This window comes from Sebastes umbrosus, chromosome 17, assembly GCF_015220745.1.
Source record: "Sebastes umbrosus isolate fSebUmb1 chromosome 17, fSebUmb1.pri, whole genome shotgun sequence".
NCBI lineage: Eukaryota > Metazoa > Chordata > Actinopteri > Perciformes > Sebastidae > Sebastes > Sebastes umbrosus.
The window spans coordinates 3,628,343-3,642,791 of record NC_051285.1 but is presented as its reverse complement, the minus strand read 5'-3'; the positions used below and the strand labels follow the sequence as shown (position 1 = coordinate 3,642,791).

The 14,449-nt window shown below is 37.8% G+C and overlaps 1 protein-coding gene across 5 annotated transcripts in view; it reads right to left on the bottom strand.

Moving 5' to 3' along the window:
- Positions 1–13,750, bottom strand: part of pof1b (POF1B actin binding protein) — a 36,568-nt gene extending 22,818 nt beyond the window's left edge. The window contains exons 1-3 of one of the 5 annotated variants that reach the window (XM_037748668.1): positions 13,299–13,750; positions 13,164–13,268; positions 5,540–5,632 (exon numbers count right to left, since the gene is read on the bottom strand). In XM_037748668.1, the coding sequence (XP_037604596.1) occupies positions 5,540–5,632; positions 13,164–13,268; positions 13,299–13,574 (474 nt within the window). In that variant the 5' untranslated portion in view covers positions 13,575–13,750. Of the gene's footprint in view, positions 1–5,539; positions 5,633–13,163 lie in introns of all 5 variants that reach the window. The other 4 variants (XM_037748667.1, XM_037748664.1, XM_037748665.1 and 1 more) reach the window with 4 other exon arrangements.
- Between the last annotated feature and the right edge of the window lie 699 nt (positions 13,751–14,449).

The window sequence follows — 14,449 nt, the reverse complement described above, 5'->3', positions numbered from 1 at the left end:
CGACATTCCAGTTTAGAGATGAATCCAATAGTCCATAAATCCATTTAGTTGATTTAATGAGCAACTAATTTGATAATTTGTCGTTCCAGCTTCTCAAATGTGGAGATTTGCTGCTTTATTATATGATTGTACAATTTAATATCTTTGGATTTTGAAAGAACAAAACCTTTTGAAGACATCACCTTTAGGGTTTAGTAAGTTTAACAAGCATTTTTCACTATTTTCTGACATTTTCAGGGTTCAATGTTAATGGGTTTCTCTTGCCCGGGCAAGTTATAATCAATTAATTGAGTAAATAATCTGCAGAGTAAGTGAAAGTGAAAGTTATGTTTAGTTCCAGCTCTATTCCAGTTCATCCTAAAGATGAAGGATGGGGTTGAGGTCAGGACTCTGTGCCGGTCGGTCAAGTTCTTCAACACCAAACGGGAAAATAAACATTTCTTGATGGAGCTGCTTTGGTGTTGAAGCAGGAAAAGGAAAACACAAACTATTGAGACCGCCTTGTTGTATAAAATATCTGTATATGCTGTAGCATTAACAAGAACTAAGAGGCTTAATCCAAACCAAGAAAAACAGACCACAATATATACAAACGTATGTGTCTGTAGCAGACTAATGAAACACATGGTGGTGGTGTTTAAATATAAAGCTGAGTGAAATCCATATTTTACTGAAGGAAGAATCAAACCTCTGTCTGTCTAGTATGGTTACTAGTATCCTAACATGGCTCCGACCTACAGACCTGTTCAGACCTGTATACAGCTGCAGGCACAGCTGTGAGGAATGAGAGGCTGACAGACGACAGCTATGACGACGTGACACGGTCAACTTGAGGTAATAAGACAGGTCAGAGAGGTTTTTGCTGTAGTCGACAGTTTTAAAACAATTTTTTCTTCTTTGGTCTGCCACGTTCACGAGGGAGAACAAATATAATGTAGCTGTTTGTTTTTTATTTTCCAGGTTTGACCGAAGACAATATTTGTGTCTTTATTTCTGCAGGCTGACTCAGAACTATAAAACACTTTGAGTTTGAGCTTGAGAACAGTCAGAGAACCAAAGCTTTGTTAGTCCACCACACCTTCCTCTCAGATAAGACCACTGATCCTCCGAGTTAATCAATCATGTTGTGTTGGTTTTGGAAACAGTCATCGTTGTCAAAGGGACTTATATCATACTACAACCAAACTTGACGATGATGTCATATTCTTGTGAAACCACAAAAAGACCTAAAGCGACTGTCTGTCAGTAAGTTCTCACAAGTATAAACATGTTTTAATCGTTTTTCTATTGCCAATGTCTAAACAGGTTGTAACCAAACCGAAAAGGTTCCCGTCAGCCTGTAGACCGCTTTTAATGTGAAGAACATGGGCCCGTTTTTCCCGGAAAATCCAACGGATGAGACGTGATGCACGCTCGCGAGTGACTTAGCCGTAGCAAACATTAGGTTATAAATGGAGTCCTCTAATGCCAACAAATGAGCAGCACCCACCACAACTCAGACTCCAACACAAACTCCACGGAAGCACAAAAAAACTAAGTTATATCTAGCGAAGCCCATCTTGCAAAACAGGAATGTGACATTGGGGGGAAAACTTGTGTTGTGGGAAGTGAGTGGTGAAGCAAGAGACGGAGAGAGGCGACGAGTGTGTGAGAAAACGAGCGAGCAGCGGAGCAGAAGACAGAGTTAGTTTAGCTCTGAGATTATCAAGTGAATGTTCAGTGGAAGTTTCAGTTTGTGCAGAAATAAATGCTGCAGCTCCTCCAAACCAACGGAGGTTTCCCGTGACTTGTTTCCCTTTTGCTGAGTGGAGTGACGGCGGGGGTTAACTCCGGAGCGAGTAACGTTAACGACTCCGGCCCAAGAGACCAAAACTACGGTTTCTCCCCTTCGGGAGGCTGAAGCGGGAAAAGTTGACACTCGGATCAACATCGATTCATGGATGTACCTTCGTTTGGTCAGCTAACATTACTGCCAAGCAGGTGAAATATATATTCTGGTTTTAGCTGGCTAATGTTGCTAATGTTAATCAACATGATGCCTGTCAATCACGTTCAGTCTCGTGTGTGTCGGCAGAGCGACACTGTTGTCACTGTTGACAAGCAATTTCTGATTCTTACATTGAGCCCCTTTAAACTTGTGATTTTGGATTCTCTAATTGTGCTTTGCGAATCTCAATTTTTCAAATGTGGGAAAAGTTCAAAATGAACCAAACTCTGTGAAGGCACATTGTGCAGGTGTTATTAATGATAGTTATGTGACACCAACATCCAGTATATGGTAGAGTATATTACAGTCAGGAGAAGGGCGTCTTCCTATGGTTTCTGCAGGGTGTGCTGCATAACGTATTGCTCATAAATCTTCTGTATCTCTGCTTTATCTGTTACACATTCTCATGAAAGTAAATTTGCCGTTTTGTAATTGCACTTCATATTCTGACACCTTTTTATTTCCTTGTCCTCTGTAAGCACCTGACTTTGTAAAGCACTATGACTATAAATAAAGGTAGTAAATCTGTCCATCAGTTAGTTGTGCGTGTGTGTTTGCATTTGAAATATGTTTAATCAGGGTATAATCTAGCTGAGTGGCTGAGTCATCAAACAGCAGAGCCTTCCTGATCTCGACACTTAACAACACCTGCAGCCTTCACTGCACACACACACTCACATTTTTATCACTTCACCCTGCAGGCGTCTCCAGTGGGTCTGTTATTATTACAAACGCATGTCGTGAGACGAGAAACTTCTCAAAGTTATTCCAGAAGTTTCCAAGGACAGAAGTCACTCAACCTGATCCTGAAAGATAGATTCTGATGTCTTAAAGATGAATAAATGTTAAAACCGGAACCCTGACAACCAGTTTGATCTGACTTTGTCCTCACCAAACAATCAAATCAACAAGCCTCGTTGAGAAAAGCTGACTAGCAGAACACCGTCTGAGGCCTCACAGTTCAAATTGTTTTCTGAGGACGCAGCTGACAGAAGACTGACGACATGCTGAGTGAGTTTTAGTTTTAGAGGCAGCACCGGCGGTGACTCCGGCGGGCGAGCGCACACTCTGCAGATGATGCAAGGGGAAGGTTATAAACCTCACAGTGAAATTACAAGACTTTACTTCTCAGGGTGTTTTAAAGTTTGAGGTGAAAGAAGCGGTGACGTACTCTATCCTGGGATGTATCTGATTGGGTCCCTGGTTTTCTGCTCACCGTTTCAAACAGGAAACAACACGGCGGCCTGCTCGTAATCTTTCTGTTATTCAGTCTAAACAATCCACCAAAATCTACGAGAACTAGATTGCCTTCATTCATTTTTTGGTCTCTAAAATGTCAGAAAATAGTGAAAAAAGTCCATCCCAGTTTCTCAAAGTCTAAGCTGATGCCTTTAAATGTCTTGTTTTGTCGGTCCAAAACCCAAAGACATTCAGTTTAATATGAGAAAAGCAGGAAATCTACAGATTTGAGAGACTGAAAATAGCATTTTCTGTCATTTTCTTGCATGATTAAAACAATTAATCGATTATCAAAATAGTTTTTCTGTCGATCATCGATTAGTCGACTACTCGTTTTACTATATTCTAACATTTTATACACTCAACAATCTACTGGAAAGCCAAAAAGGTTAAATCGATAATGAAAATAATCATTAGTTGCAGCCCTAAGGTGACAACGGTGCTGCCAAAATGATCACGGAGATAAGATGAAATGCTTAATTAGGAGAACACCTGTAGAAGAAGGTATTTAGACTATCCATCCAACAAATTATTGAAAACACTTTGTACACGTACATGACTTTCTCAAGACAACTGGCATCAAAGCGCCGCCAACCTATAAATCAGGGAACCTCCCTGTTGTGGCAACAGCCATAAACATGACGCTGCAGGTTCAAATCAAAGGAATGCAACCCACGCACAGCAAAGGCCTCTGGGAAGTGGCTGCTGGAGTAGACACACCCAGATCTGACACCCAGTCTGAGTGGTTTGTCAGTGTTGCGACAGTTGGCGGTCCTGTGACTATATGAACAATAAGTGTTGTCGTAGGAGGGTGAATGTGGAGGCAGGGCGTAGCTGCACATACAGAGAGGGAGGGATCAGGAGCAGCAGATCGCCTCCGGCTCAGAGGAGAAGATGCTACTGTACTCTCACACACCGACGTGTTCCCATTTTTCATGCCGATGGGTGTGTCTGGATGAACTCCACATCCCCTCTGCATTCTTTCCTTCCTTTAGTTTCTCATTCTGAGGAAACACCTTTATGAACTACAGGAGGATTGTTCTTCAAACAATCATTCATAGAGTTGGCACAAAGGCACAAACCACACTGCCGGCTTTGATTTGACCAAACTCAAACTTGGGACACTGTTGTTTCATGATATTGTTCTCACTATAATGCTCATCAAATCATCAGCATCATCAGAAGGTTAGTTCAGAGTGTTTTGAAGTGGAGTTGTATGTTTATTCCCGTGTTCTGAGAGGTAAAATTACTGTTTTTGTGAATGTAGTCTGGTGACTTTGAAGAGAGCGATATATAACATCAGACCTGCACATACAGGTACTGAACAAAAAGTCAAGGCCGCGCCCCCTTTTTGAAGGATAGAAAACCGAAGATCCCATAGGCATTTGACAAGTTTGTATGACTTCATCTCTTGTTAACCAAACGTTACATGTCTAATAATTGCTTTGCGATCTTGCCTGAACCTGAGCGTTCGTAATACCTTAATAAATGAAGGTTGATCGCCTCCATGTCCCTTCAGTCTTCTCCCGTCTAACACGGTGGCCGGATATTGCTACGTGTTGCCCAATGATGCCAAAAACATTCTGCCTATTACAGGTTTAATGTGTCAAAAAATAATGGACTTTAAACTTAGGTGTGTTATCTGCATCCCTACATATTGTCAGTGTTTAATCAGCATGTCAAACAGCTCCGAACTATATCTGGTCAATGAACAAAAATGGCACTCTCAACCAAAAGTTGCCCACCTTTAACTGACCAAATGCTTACTGAACTAGTTTTCCACCTCTAGTAAATCAAACATGTTGAAACGTTCATGGTCAAAGCTGCCACCTGCGTGGTTTCATGGATCTAAAATGTCTAAATATCAGCTCGCAAATGGTTTATTACTCAACGCTGCATTTTCTCTTCTATGATATAACAAACCTTCTTCTCAGTTTCTCTTGTGATCTTGTTTCACAGAGAGGGATTACCTGCAACCTGTCTCGACAAGTTGGGAGTTTGAAGTCATTGACTTCAGGTGTCTGTCAGAGCGGTTTCTACTTGATGTCTTTCTGCTTTTTTATGCTTATCCTCAGCTTTCTTTGCGTCTGTTATTTCTATGTTTGAGTATGTTTTCAGCTGTGTTTTATCACAACAAGAAAAACTGAGTCAGTGGATGAGAAAAAGCTGAACTAAACTAAACTTCCCAAGGCTGCAGTGCACTGAGTGAAGGACACATAGTTGTGTGGTTGCCAGGTTTTGCCAGTTAAGAAGGCTTTCATGGGTTTAGTGAATAGTGTGTGTGTGTGTGTGTGTGTGTGTGTGTGTGCTTACCACCTCCTCCTCCTCCTCCTCGGCACTGGGCTCGGGGCTCTTGATGGGACTGGACGACTGGCTGAACACTGATGAAGACTGCCCGCTGTAATTCTGAAATAACAGACAAAAGGAAAAACCTCAGTCTCTGCTCACTAAACACACAAACCATGGCATCATCTTTCTCTTTTAGTCTGAGAAAATGTTTTAAAACCATGATAAAGATACAATAAAAATGTTGATTCAGCCACAACTAAACCCTCAAGTCTTTACTGACCAGTAAAATTAATGATGCGTGCACTTTCAGTTCAATTCAAAAGACTTTATTCGCCCCTCAAGCGGAAATTTGAGAATTTGCAAACAATTAATTTACACACCTAAAAGTACAAATATGACGATGTTTAAAAGAGTTGAAATACACAAAGGCACATATTTAATGTCAAAAAGTGCACGTGTGTTTATCAGTCTATAAATAAACAAACTAAACTGACCATTTATTATACTGTGGTTGTAAAACCATTAAGCAGTGGTGAAGTAAGGCCGCATGACATGAGGAAAATATGCGATAATGTTGAATATCACGATAACGATATTACTTGCGATAAATAAACAGATATTAAAGTGTACTCAGTTCTGCTGCTTTCAGTATCCTGCTAAAGTATGATAAATTACTTGAAATTAAAAAATGATAGGACCTTATTTCCAACATTCTTTTAACTGAACACACAAAAGGCACCAATAAAATAATATGAATGATAGTTACATAGTGCAATTTTCTACTCTTTCAACTAATTAAAAAACCCTGCATGCAATATCACTGTCTTTCCTGATTGATTGATTGTTTTTATTTATGGATTATCAGATAAAACAAACAGAAAAATATCTAAAGGACAACACTTATATCTAACATGGTCCCAAGATGTTAGAAGACAAAGAAAACACAACGGGGCACAACATGAAAACTAGACAAAAACAATCCTGAAATCCTAAAACACGTCACCACAATCCAATAAAAACACAAAATAACTCCCACAACAATAAACTAGGACAGCTAAGATAACAATATCAAGCCCTAACCTGACTTCTACAAGCCTCTCTCATATTTAAAGACTTGTGTTTATATGTGCTTATAGCGTGATGACGATAATAAACAATATATTGTGCAGCCCTATGGTGATGACAAGCTGACTGCAGTGTATCATGTAGGACGGAGGTACAGATGAGGTCATTTACTGCAGAGTGAGAGACGATGTTAAGTCAGAAATAGATGTAAAAACATGTTTCACTTGTGTGGTAGCAACATAAAGGCAGAGTTACTTTAAAGATGCATTATGTCAGAGCAGCTGATGATCTGAAGTCGACCGTGACACAGACAGTCATGGACTCAAACTGACTATTTCTCTCTCACTGTAAACTGAATCAACTGGTGTATTTTGGTGCAGAGCTACTTCCTGACAGTATGAAGAGGATGTTGGTAATTGTCCTATGATGCTCTGCTGTCACTCTGAAGGTATTAGCAAAATAAACTGACTCAAAGCCAGTAACAGTCAAAATTACTTCACATGAGGTAATAGTATCAGCTTACTGAGCCAAATAAAAAGCACCTGAAGCTGTCCAGCCTCTTAATCCAAGACAACGGTTCACAACGTAAAATACATGAGAATACATCAGTCTGAGACATGAAATCTTATGTTCATTAGCAATTCAACTACTGATTAGTTTTCTACTAATTTAATAAATAAATCAGTAAATAGTTTTTTTTAAAAAGCCCATAGACCAAGGTGACGACTTCACATTTGCACATATTTGATTTACAATGAATGATGAGTTGCCTATAGAATATGATATGTAAATTTGGTATAATAAGCTTTAGCTTCAGCTTCTTTTTTCACCTTTTCGGTCAGCATCTGTTTTTGTTTCTGTTTTATTTTGGGGCTTTTTAGGGCTGTCTATCAATTAAAATAGTTAATCACGATTAATTGCAAATTAATCACACATATTTTATCTGTTCAAAATGTACCTTAAAGGGAGATTTGTGAAGTATTTAATACTCTTATCAACACGGGAGTGGAATAATATTCTGCTTTATGTGTATGTTTATTATTGGAAATCAATTAACAACACAAAATAATGACAGATATTGTCCAGAAACCCTCACAGGTACTGCATTTAGCATAAAAAATATGCTCAAATCATAACATGGCAAACTGCAGCCCAACAGACAACAACAGCTGTCAGTGTGTCAGTGTGCTGACTTGACTATGACTTGCCCCAAACTGCATGTGATTATCATAAAGTGAGCATGTCTGTAAAGGGGAGACTCGTAGGTACCCATAGAACCCATTTACATATCTGGAGGTCAGAGGTCAAGGGACCCCTTTGAAAATGGCCATGCCAGTTTTTACTTGATAAAATCAGCAGCAAGCTAGTATGACATGGTTGGTACCAATGGATTCCATTAGGTTTTCTAGTTTTACATGATACCAGTATCTTCACTCTAGCTTTAAAATTCAGTCCGCTACAACCTAAAAATCACAATTTGCGTCAATGCATTAAAGAAATTAGTGGCGTTAAAACAAAATTGTAGTAACGCCTTATTATCACGTTAACTTTGACAGCCCTGGTGCATTCCTTAAAGAAACTATTAAACTACTATTGAAAATCCTAATAACAAAGAAGCTGGATTGAGGAAATGTTTGGCCGTTTTGATAAAAACGACTAATTGCTTCATCAAAATTGTTCATTTTCTGTTGATACATTTCTCTTTTCAGCGTTTCTAAGTACACTAACATCCCAAAACCTGCTGATGGTTAATAGACGCCAAAATACTGCATGCAGCAACATTACAGTAACACTAAAGTTGCTCTTCATCTACAGACATTTACAGATCTCACTGGTATCCTGACATAGTGTACTGTAGATTATACCAAAATAAAGGACTCCCATGCAAGTATTCTTGAATTGTGTAATTTTCAAAAGTGAGATATTGAACAAAACAAATCAGGTTGTGTCCCCCGAAGCTCAACACATCTTTACAGACAAATAAAGACCGAAGACGAGAAGAACCTCTAACCTCCGACCGATGCAATCTATTGAATTTAATCCAGCCAGGTGGAAGAATGTGTTTGTCTTCTCTATTTAAGGGTGTGCCACTTCGGCAGAGTCAGACCGGGCGCGGCATCAAACACGTCGTGAGCACTTAGCTCCGAGTGCAGATTAGTAAATGATCAGGACAACAAATAGCCAACAGGGAGATCCAGAGGAAAACCATGACATAATCTGTTGCACTCAATTAAAAGATTAAGTCGCTGATAATCAAAGAGGCAGAGGAGGAAGATGTGGGAGAAGATATTATTCAAATGTGTTCATGTGCCAACAGTGTTAACCTCCAAGGCCGAAGGGCAAGGCATTCAGGAAGTGATGATTTATCAGGCTTCAGCAGGTGCAGGAGGGCTAGACTGGCGCCACGTTAGAAGGGAATCAATGAAGAGGAAGAGTCGGATAAACTCTGAGGCCTGCAGCACAGTTTGTATAGAACGATAGGACAATTATTAACGCCACGTTATATCTTGGCAGTGGCGCAGCGTCTATTCCTTGAGTGAATGTGAGCATATTCTGTTAACTTCACCAGAGATCAGTGTGTCAGGAAGACATTTTAAAACCTAATTAATGGAAAGGAAATCTTTGACATCTGCGCTAATACCTTCAGTTTCAGTACCAATACAAAAAGAAAAAGAACATCGCATTGAGGAATATGAAAATGTTTGTTTCTTCAAAACCTATTTCCCTACTTAACGAAACTAGCTACACTTGTCAACTGCATCAGTGTTTACTGTAGAATTATGTGTGTAAACAAAGCAGCGATGCAAAAGCTTTACCTTTACTGTACCTAAAGAAATACAGTCTAAAATGAGCTAAAGTATGACTGAAGTCAGGAGGTAACTGGTTAAAGAATAAGTGAAGAATATGAGCATTCAATCCAACTTATGATACCTAACAGCTGCAGACAACAAGCACATTTCACACAAAGTATTGAGGTTTGATCCACATCCCCTACTAATAACTAAATGATTGTGTTTTCTTTTTCTTAAGATTATTTTTTGGCATTTTTCGCCTTTTATTAGCAGCAGGAATATAGGCCTGTCACGATTATTACGTTGTCGATTTATCATATGATATATGGGCTTGGGCATTTTATTTATTTTTTTGGTTATGTGGTTTTATTTTATTTATATTTTATTTATTTAGAATATTTTTAATATTTTTTTTCACATTGTCTGAATATTCTTAAGAATTAAAAGTTGCTCTTTGAAAGGGTGCATTATTATGCTATTATATCAGTGGCATCAAAATGGTCTTAAAATGACAATAATATTGTGACAAGCTGAGACAGGAAACATCAGGAGAGAGGGGACGGCATTAGGGCTGCAACTAATGATTATTATCAGCTCATCTGCCTTTTATTTTCTACATCAATAAGTTTATTTATAAAATATTGTACAGAATATATTTAATTGCATTCTCTTCTTTATGTATTTCAAAATGTGCCACTGGTGGCATGTGGAAAGTCGTCATATTTACCTGTTTATCTGTGGTTAGTAGATGTGAAAACTCAGTGCACAGTGTCAGAAGTAATAAGTCAACAGTATGTGGGAAACATGCTGATGTTCTTCTGACAGCTGTTTTCATCACTTTCTGCTCCGACAACTGAACCTGACAAGCTAATAAACTATCTGAGACGTTGAACAGCCAGCAGGTGATTTATGTGTCTCCAAACAAAAGGTGCAGTTATTAGATGTATGATGACATATAACAAGAATCAGAAATTAAATCTGAGCAAGACCATCAAGTCTGGGCTGATCCTCATATTCAGATTTCTATTTATCTGTAATCAAGAGAGCAGACAGTTCAGAGACTTTCACAGCCCCTCAGCAGATTCTGTTGCATAAACACGCTGCTTATGAATCCATGTCGATGCAGTTTAGATGCGTGTGAACACCAAGAAACTGAAGATACAGCTTCGTATCATAGCTGAGACACAAGTCAACTAAATGGCTCAACTCATAATATAATAATTTGAATGTAATAAAAGCTCATCTTGTAATAATCAGCACATAATGTAAGAAAACCATGTAATAACAGTTTTGTGCATATATGTAATAATTACATTATGAGAACATTATTACATTATAAACTTATCAAAAACAGTGTTGAATAAAGCTTGTGGTTTTCGGTGCTTTTATTACATTTAAATTATTACATTATTATCACAGTTATTATATTATGAGCTTTAAATGCATTTAAATTATTATGTTATTATCATTTAATATATAATGAGCTTGTATTAGATTTGAAGGATTATATTATTATTACATTTATTACATTAGGAGATTTTATTACATATAAGTGATTACATTATTATTACAGTTATTACATTATGAGCTTTATACATTTAAATCTTTACATTATTATTACAGCTATTATATTATGAGCTTTAATTGCATTTAAATGATTATATTATTATTACATTTATTACATTATGAGCTTGTATTACATTTAAATCATTACATTATTATTACAGTTATTTCTTTATGAGCTTTTATTACCTTTAAATCATTACATTATTATTATATTTATTACATTATGAGCTTGTATTACATTTAAATCATTACATTATCATTACAGTTATTACATTATGAGCTGCTGCCCTGAAGCCTTAAAGGGCGCCAAACGACTTAATTACACCCGTGAAGGTCTGTTTAATCCCTTTCACATAAATCGAATATTTTAAGTAATATTTTCTCATATTTGTTTTATTTTGTTTATATACTTTAACTCTGAATAACAAGGAAATCTGATATTTCTCAGTGTGCAAAAGTAATTAGAGGAAAGCGAACTGGCCTGCCAGAGTTTGGCGCGTTACAGTGGTTCCTCAAACCAGTTTGTTTACTGGTTTTTGTTCTGCAAACCACATTCTTTCCCACTGATATTGTCACTATCACTGTTATGCAAGTTGAGGTTATTAAACTCTGCAAGATTTTCTTCCCCCTATGCTCTACACATAAAAAGGAAGGATATACTGTATGTATGTGTGTGTGTAGATATGTGTGCATGTGTACAGTATATGTGTTTAAGAGTAGATAACCACTGGCGCACTTTACACTTACTATACACTATACATCCTATATACCACTTTATAGACTGCACATATGTACATATTACACTTATTTATTGTACATACTACATTTATTTATTGACGGGCTGCACACACTATGTTCACCCATTCACTCTGTATCTTCTATATCTCTATTATTGTTTTTATAATTTCTGTATACCTTTACCTCTCCTGTGTTTCACTCTGTTTGCTGACGTTGCAGCTTTGACACCTGACTTTCCCTCCAGGGAAATTATCTCATCTTATCTTATATGACCATCTAGCCTCATGCAATGCCAAACACACACCCATTATCCACATCACACACACACACACAAACACAAGACACGTTCTTCAACCTGCTTTTATCCTCTTTTTGTTTTGTTTTGTTTTTGTACTTTGTTATTTGTCTTCCTCTGTATAATATATGTCCCTTACTTGTTTGTAATCACTTTATAACACAATAAAAAAACTTTGCAAGATAATAATGTTGAAGAGGGATAAATTGTTGTTTATAAAATGCTAATACAGTTTTTCTCAATTGTTTACACACAAATACTGGTACTTGACACACAATGACCACAACATGTAACTCATGCACCAACCCCCTGAACCAATTCTGCTAAACTACAAGCACAATTCCTGCTTTACACTCAAATTGCAGTTCTAAAACACACTTTTTTCAAAACACTACACACAATTCTCTGCATTTGGCACAATTTTCATGAAGAAAATCTCGTTTTCACAAGGAACACACTGTCATTCAAAATTCTAAAGTCAATTGCCCTACTATGCACACTGACTCATCACATGGGCAAACACCTGTCACATAGTGTTACAATTAGCAATCAGAGCTTTAGCATAAAAGGGCAAACATTGCTTGTGATGTGGATGAGGTGCTGTGGCCAGACCGAAACAGAAGAGAGGATGCAGCATAGTTTTTTTTACTGTAACTGTATACAGTAAATTCTTCTGTTGTTTTGTATGTAGACCACTGTATGTGCAACTTTGTGTTGGTTGGGATGTTCACTGTGTACATTGTTTTTGTGGGGAAAATAAAATATATTTGTTACCGTGTATTTGTGTGTTCTGAGTATAAAAACAATATTCTAAAATATTTTACAACACACTTATGTATGTACTGTCTGTAGTAACAAAAAAAAGGCCTAAGTCATTATGATGAATGGAGAAGAAGTGTTTTCCATTCATCATAGTGTTTTACATTGAGCACATCAGTGTTCAACTGGTTCTTATAAATGTCTATTCATATGATGGTTTGTGTGTGTCATTTGAAAACAAAATACCATTTTGAGAAGAAATAACATTGTTTTGAATGTAAAGTTTCATTTTGCAGGAGAATTGAGGGGTTTTGCCCATTGTGTGTGTGTTTTTTTTGATTTGTGTGTAGAGTTCTGAGAGTATGAGGCATGCTTTCAGAAAATGTGTGTAAACAATCGAGAAAAACTGTAAACACCAGTTTGTCTCACTCACCTCCATGGTGCTCCTGACCTGGTAGTTGAGGTCGGCGGACTCCTGGCTGCTGACGCTCAGTCGAGGATAACCCTGCAGACTGTAGACTGGAGACACCATCTGCTGCACCATGGGCTGCTGCACCATGTGTTGCTGTATCATGTGTTGCTGCACCATGGGCTGCACCATGGTCTGCTGCACCATGGGCTGCTGCATGATGAAGTATGGCTGCTGCTGCTGCTGTATTTGCTGCTGCACCGGGATCAGGTACCGGACCGTCTCGTAGCCGCCTGCGCCTCCGCCTCCGTTCAGCGTGTACTGCATCGGGGACACCGAGCCGCTCGAGATCACCGTGCTGCTCACCGGCTCCGGAGAGGCCACGTTCACGGTGCGGAAGGTCGTCGTCTTCTGGCTGCTGGTGTGGACAGACATGTTGATGGGTCAGACTCCTCCAGAGAGAGAAAGAAGAACAACAGCAGCAGGAAGTTTCAGGTTGTTTTCAGCAGGTTGGAGAGCTGAAGCGCACAGGTTTAACTTCCTCCTCTGTTGGATAAACTGGAGAGGAAAGTCCGGTTAGAGGAGTTTCTTCCACGGAGAGGAACAGAGAACTAGTGTGGGAGGTTCTCTCCACTCCTCTGTATGCAAATGATGCTGAGGAGGAGGAGTATGGAAGTTTTTATTGGACTTTATTATTTGTAATCCACAGAAGACAAATGTGTACCATGATCTGCAAATATTTCACTATCCACACAAATGCATTTTTGTATTTGTGTTGTGTAAAGTTACATATATAAAAAAGACCAAAATATGTTTTTATTGTGTTATAAAGTGGTTACAAAACAAGTGAAGACATGTGCAGGGATATATATAAAGAAGACCAAAATGTATTATACAGAGAAAGACAAATAACAAAGTACAAACTAGTATTATTAGAATACTATAAACAACAATCTTCCCCTCTTCAACATTATTATCTTGCAGTTTTTTTTTTATTATGTTAAATATTCACATTCTTTTACTAAATAATAAAAGTCCTGTTCCTGTATAAAAAAAATAAACATGCTTAAAATTAACTTTAATTCTTGCTTATTGTATGAGCAGTTTGGTGTTGTAAGTTTGTAATATACTTTTGTACTTATTACCTGAGTAAAATGTTCTGTATTTTTTTAATATATATATATATATATTGTGTTATAAAGTGATTACAAAACAAGTGAAGACATGTGCAGGGACATATATAAAAAAGACCAACATATATTATACAGAGAAAGACAAATAACAAAGTACAAACTAGTATTATTAGCCTA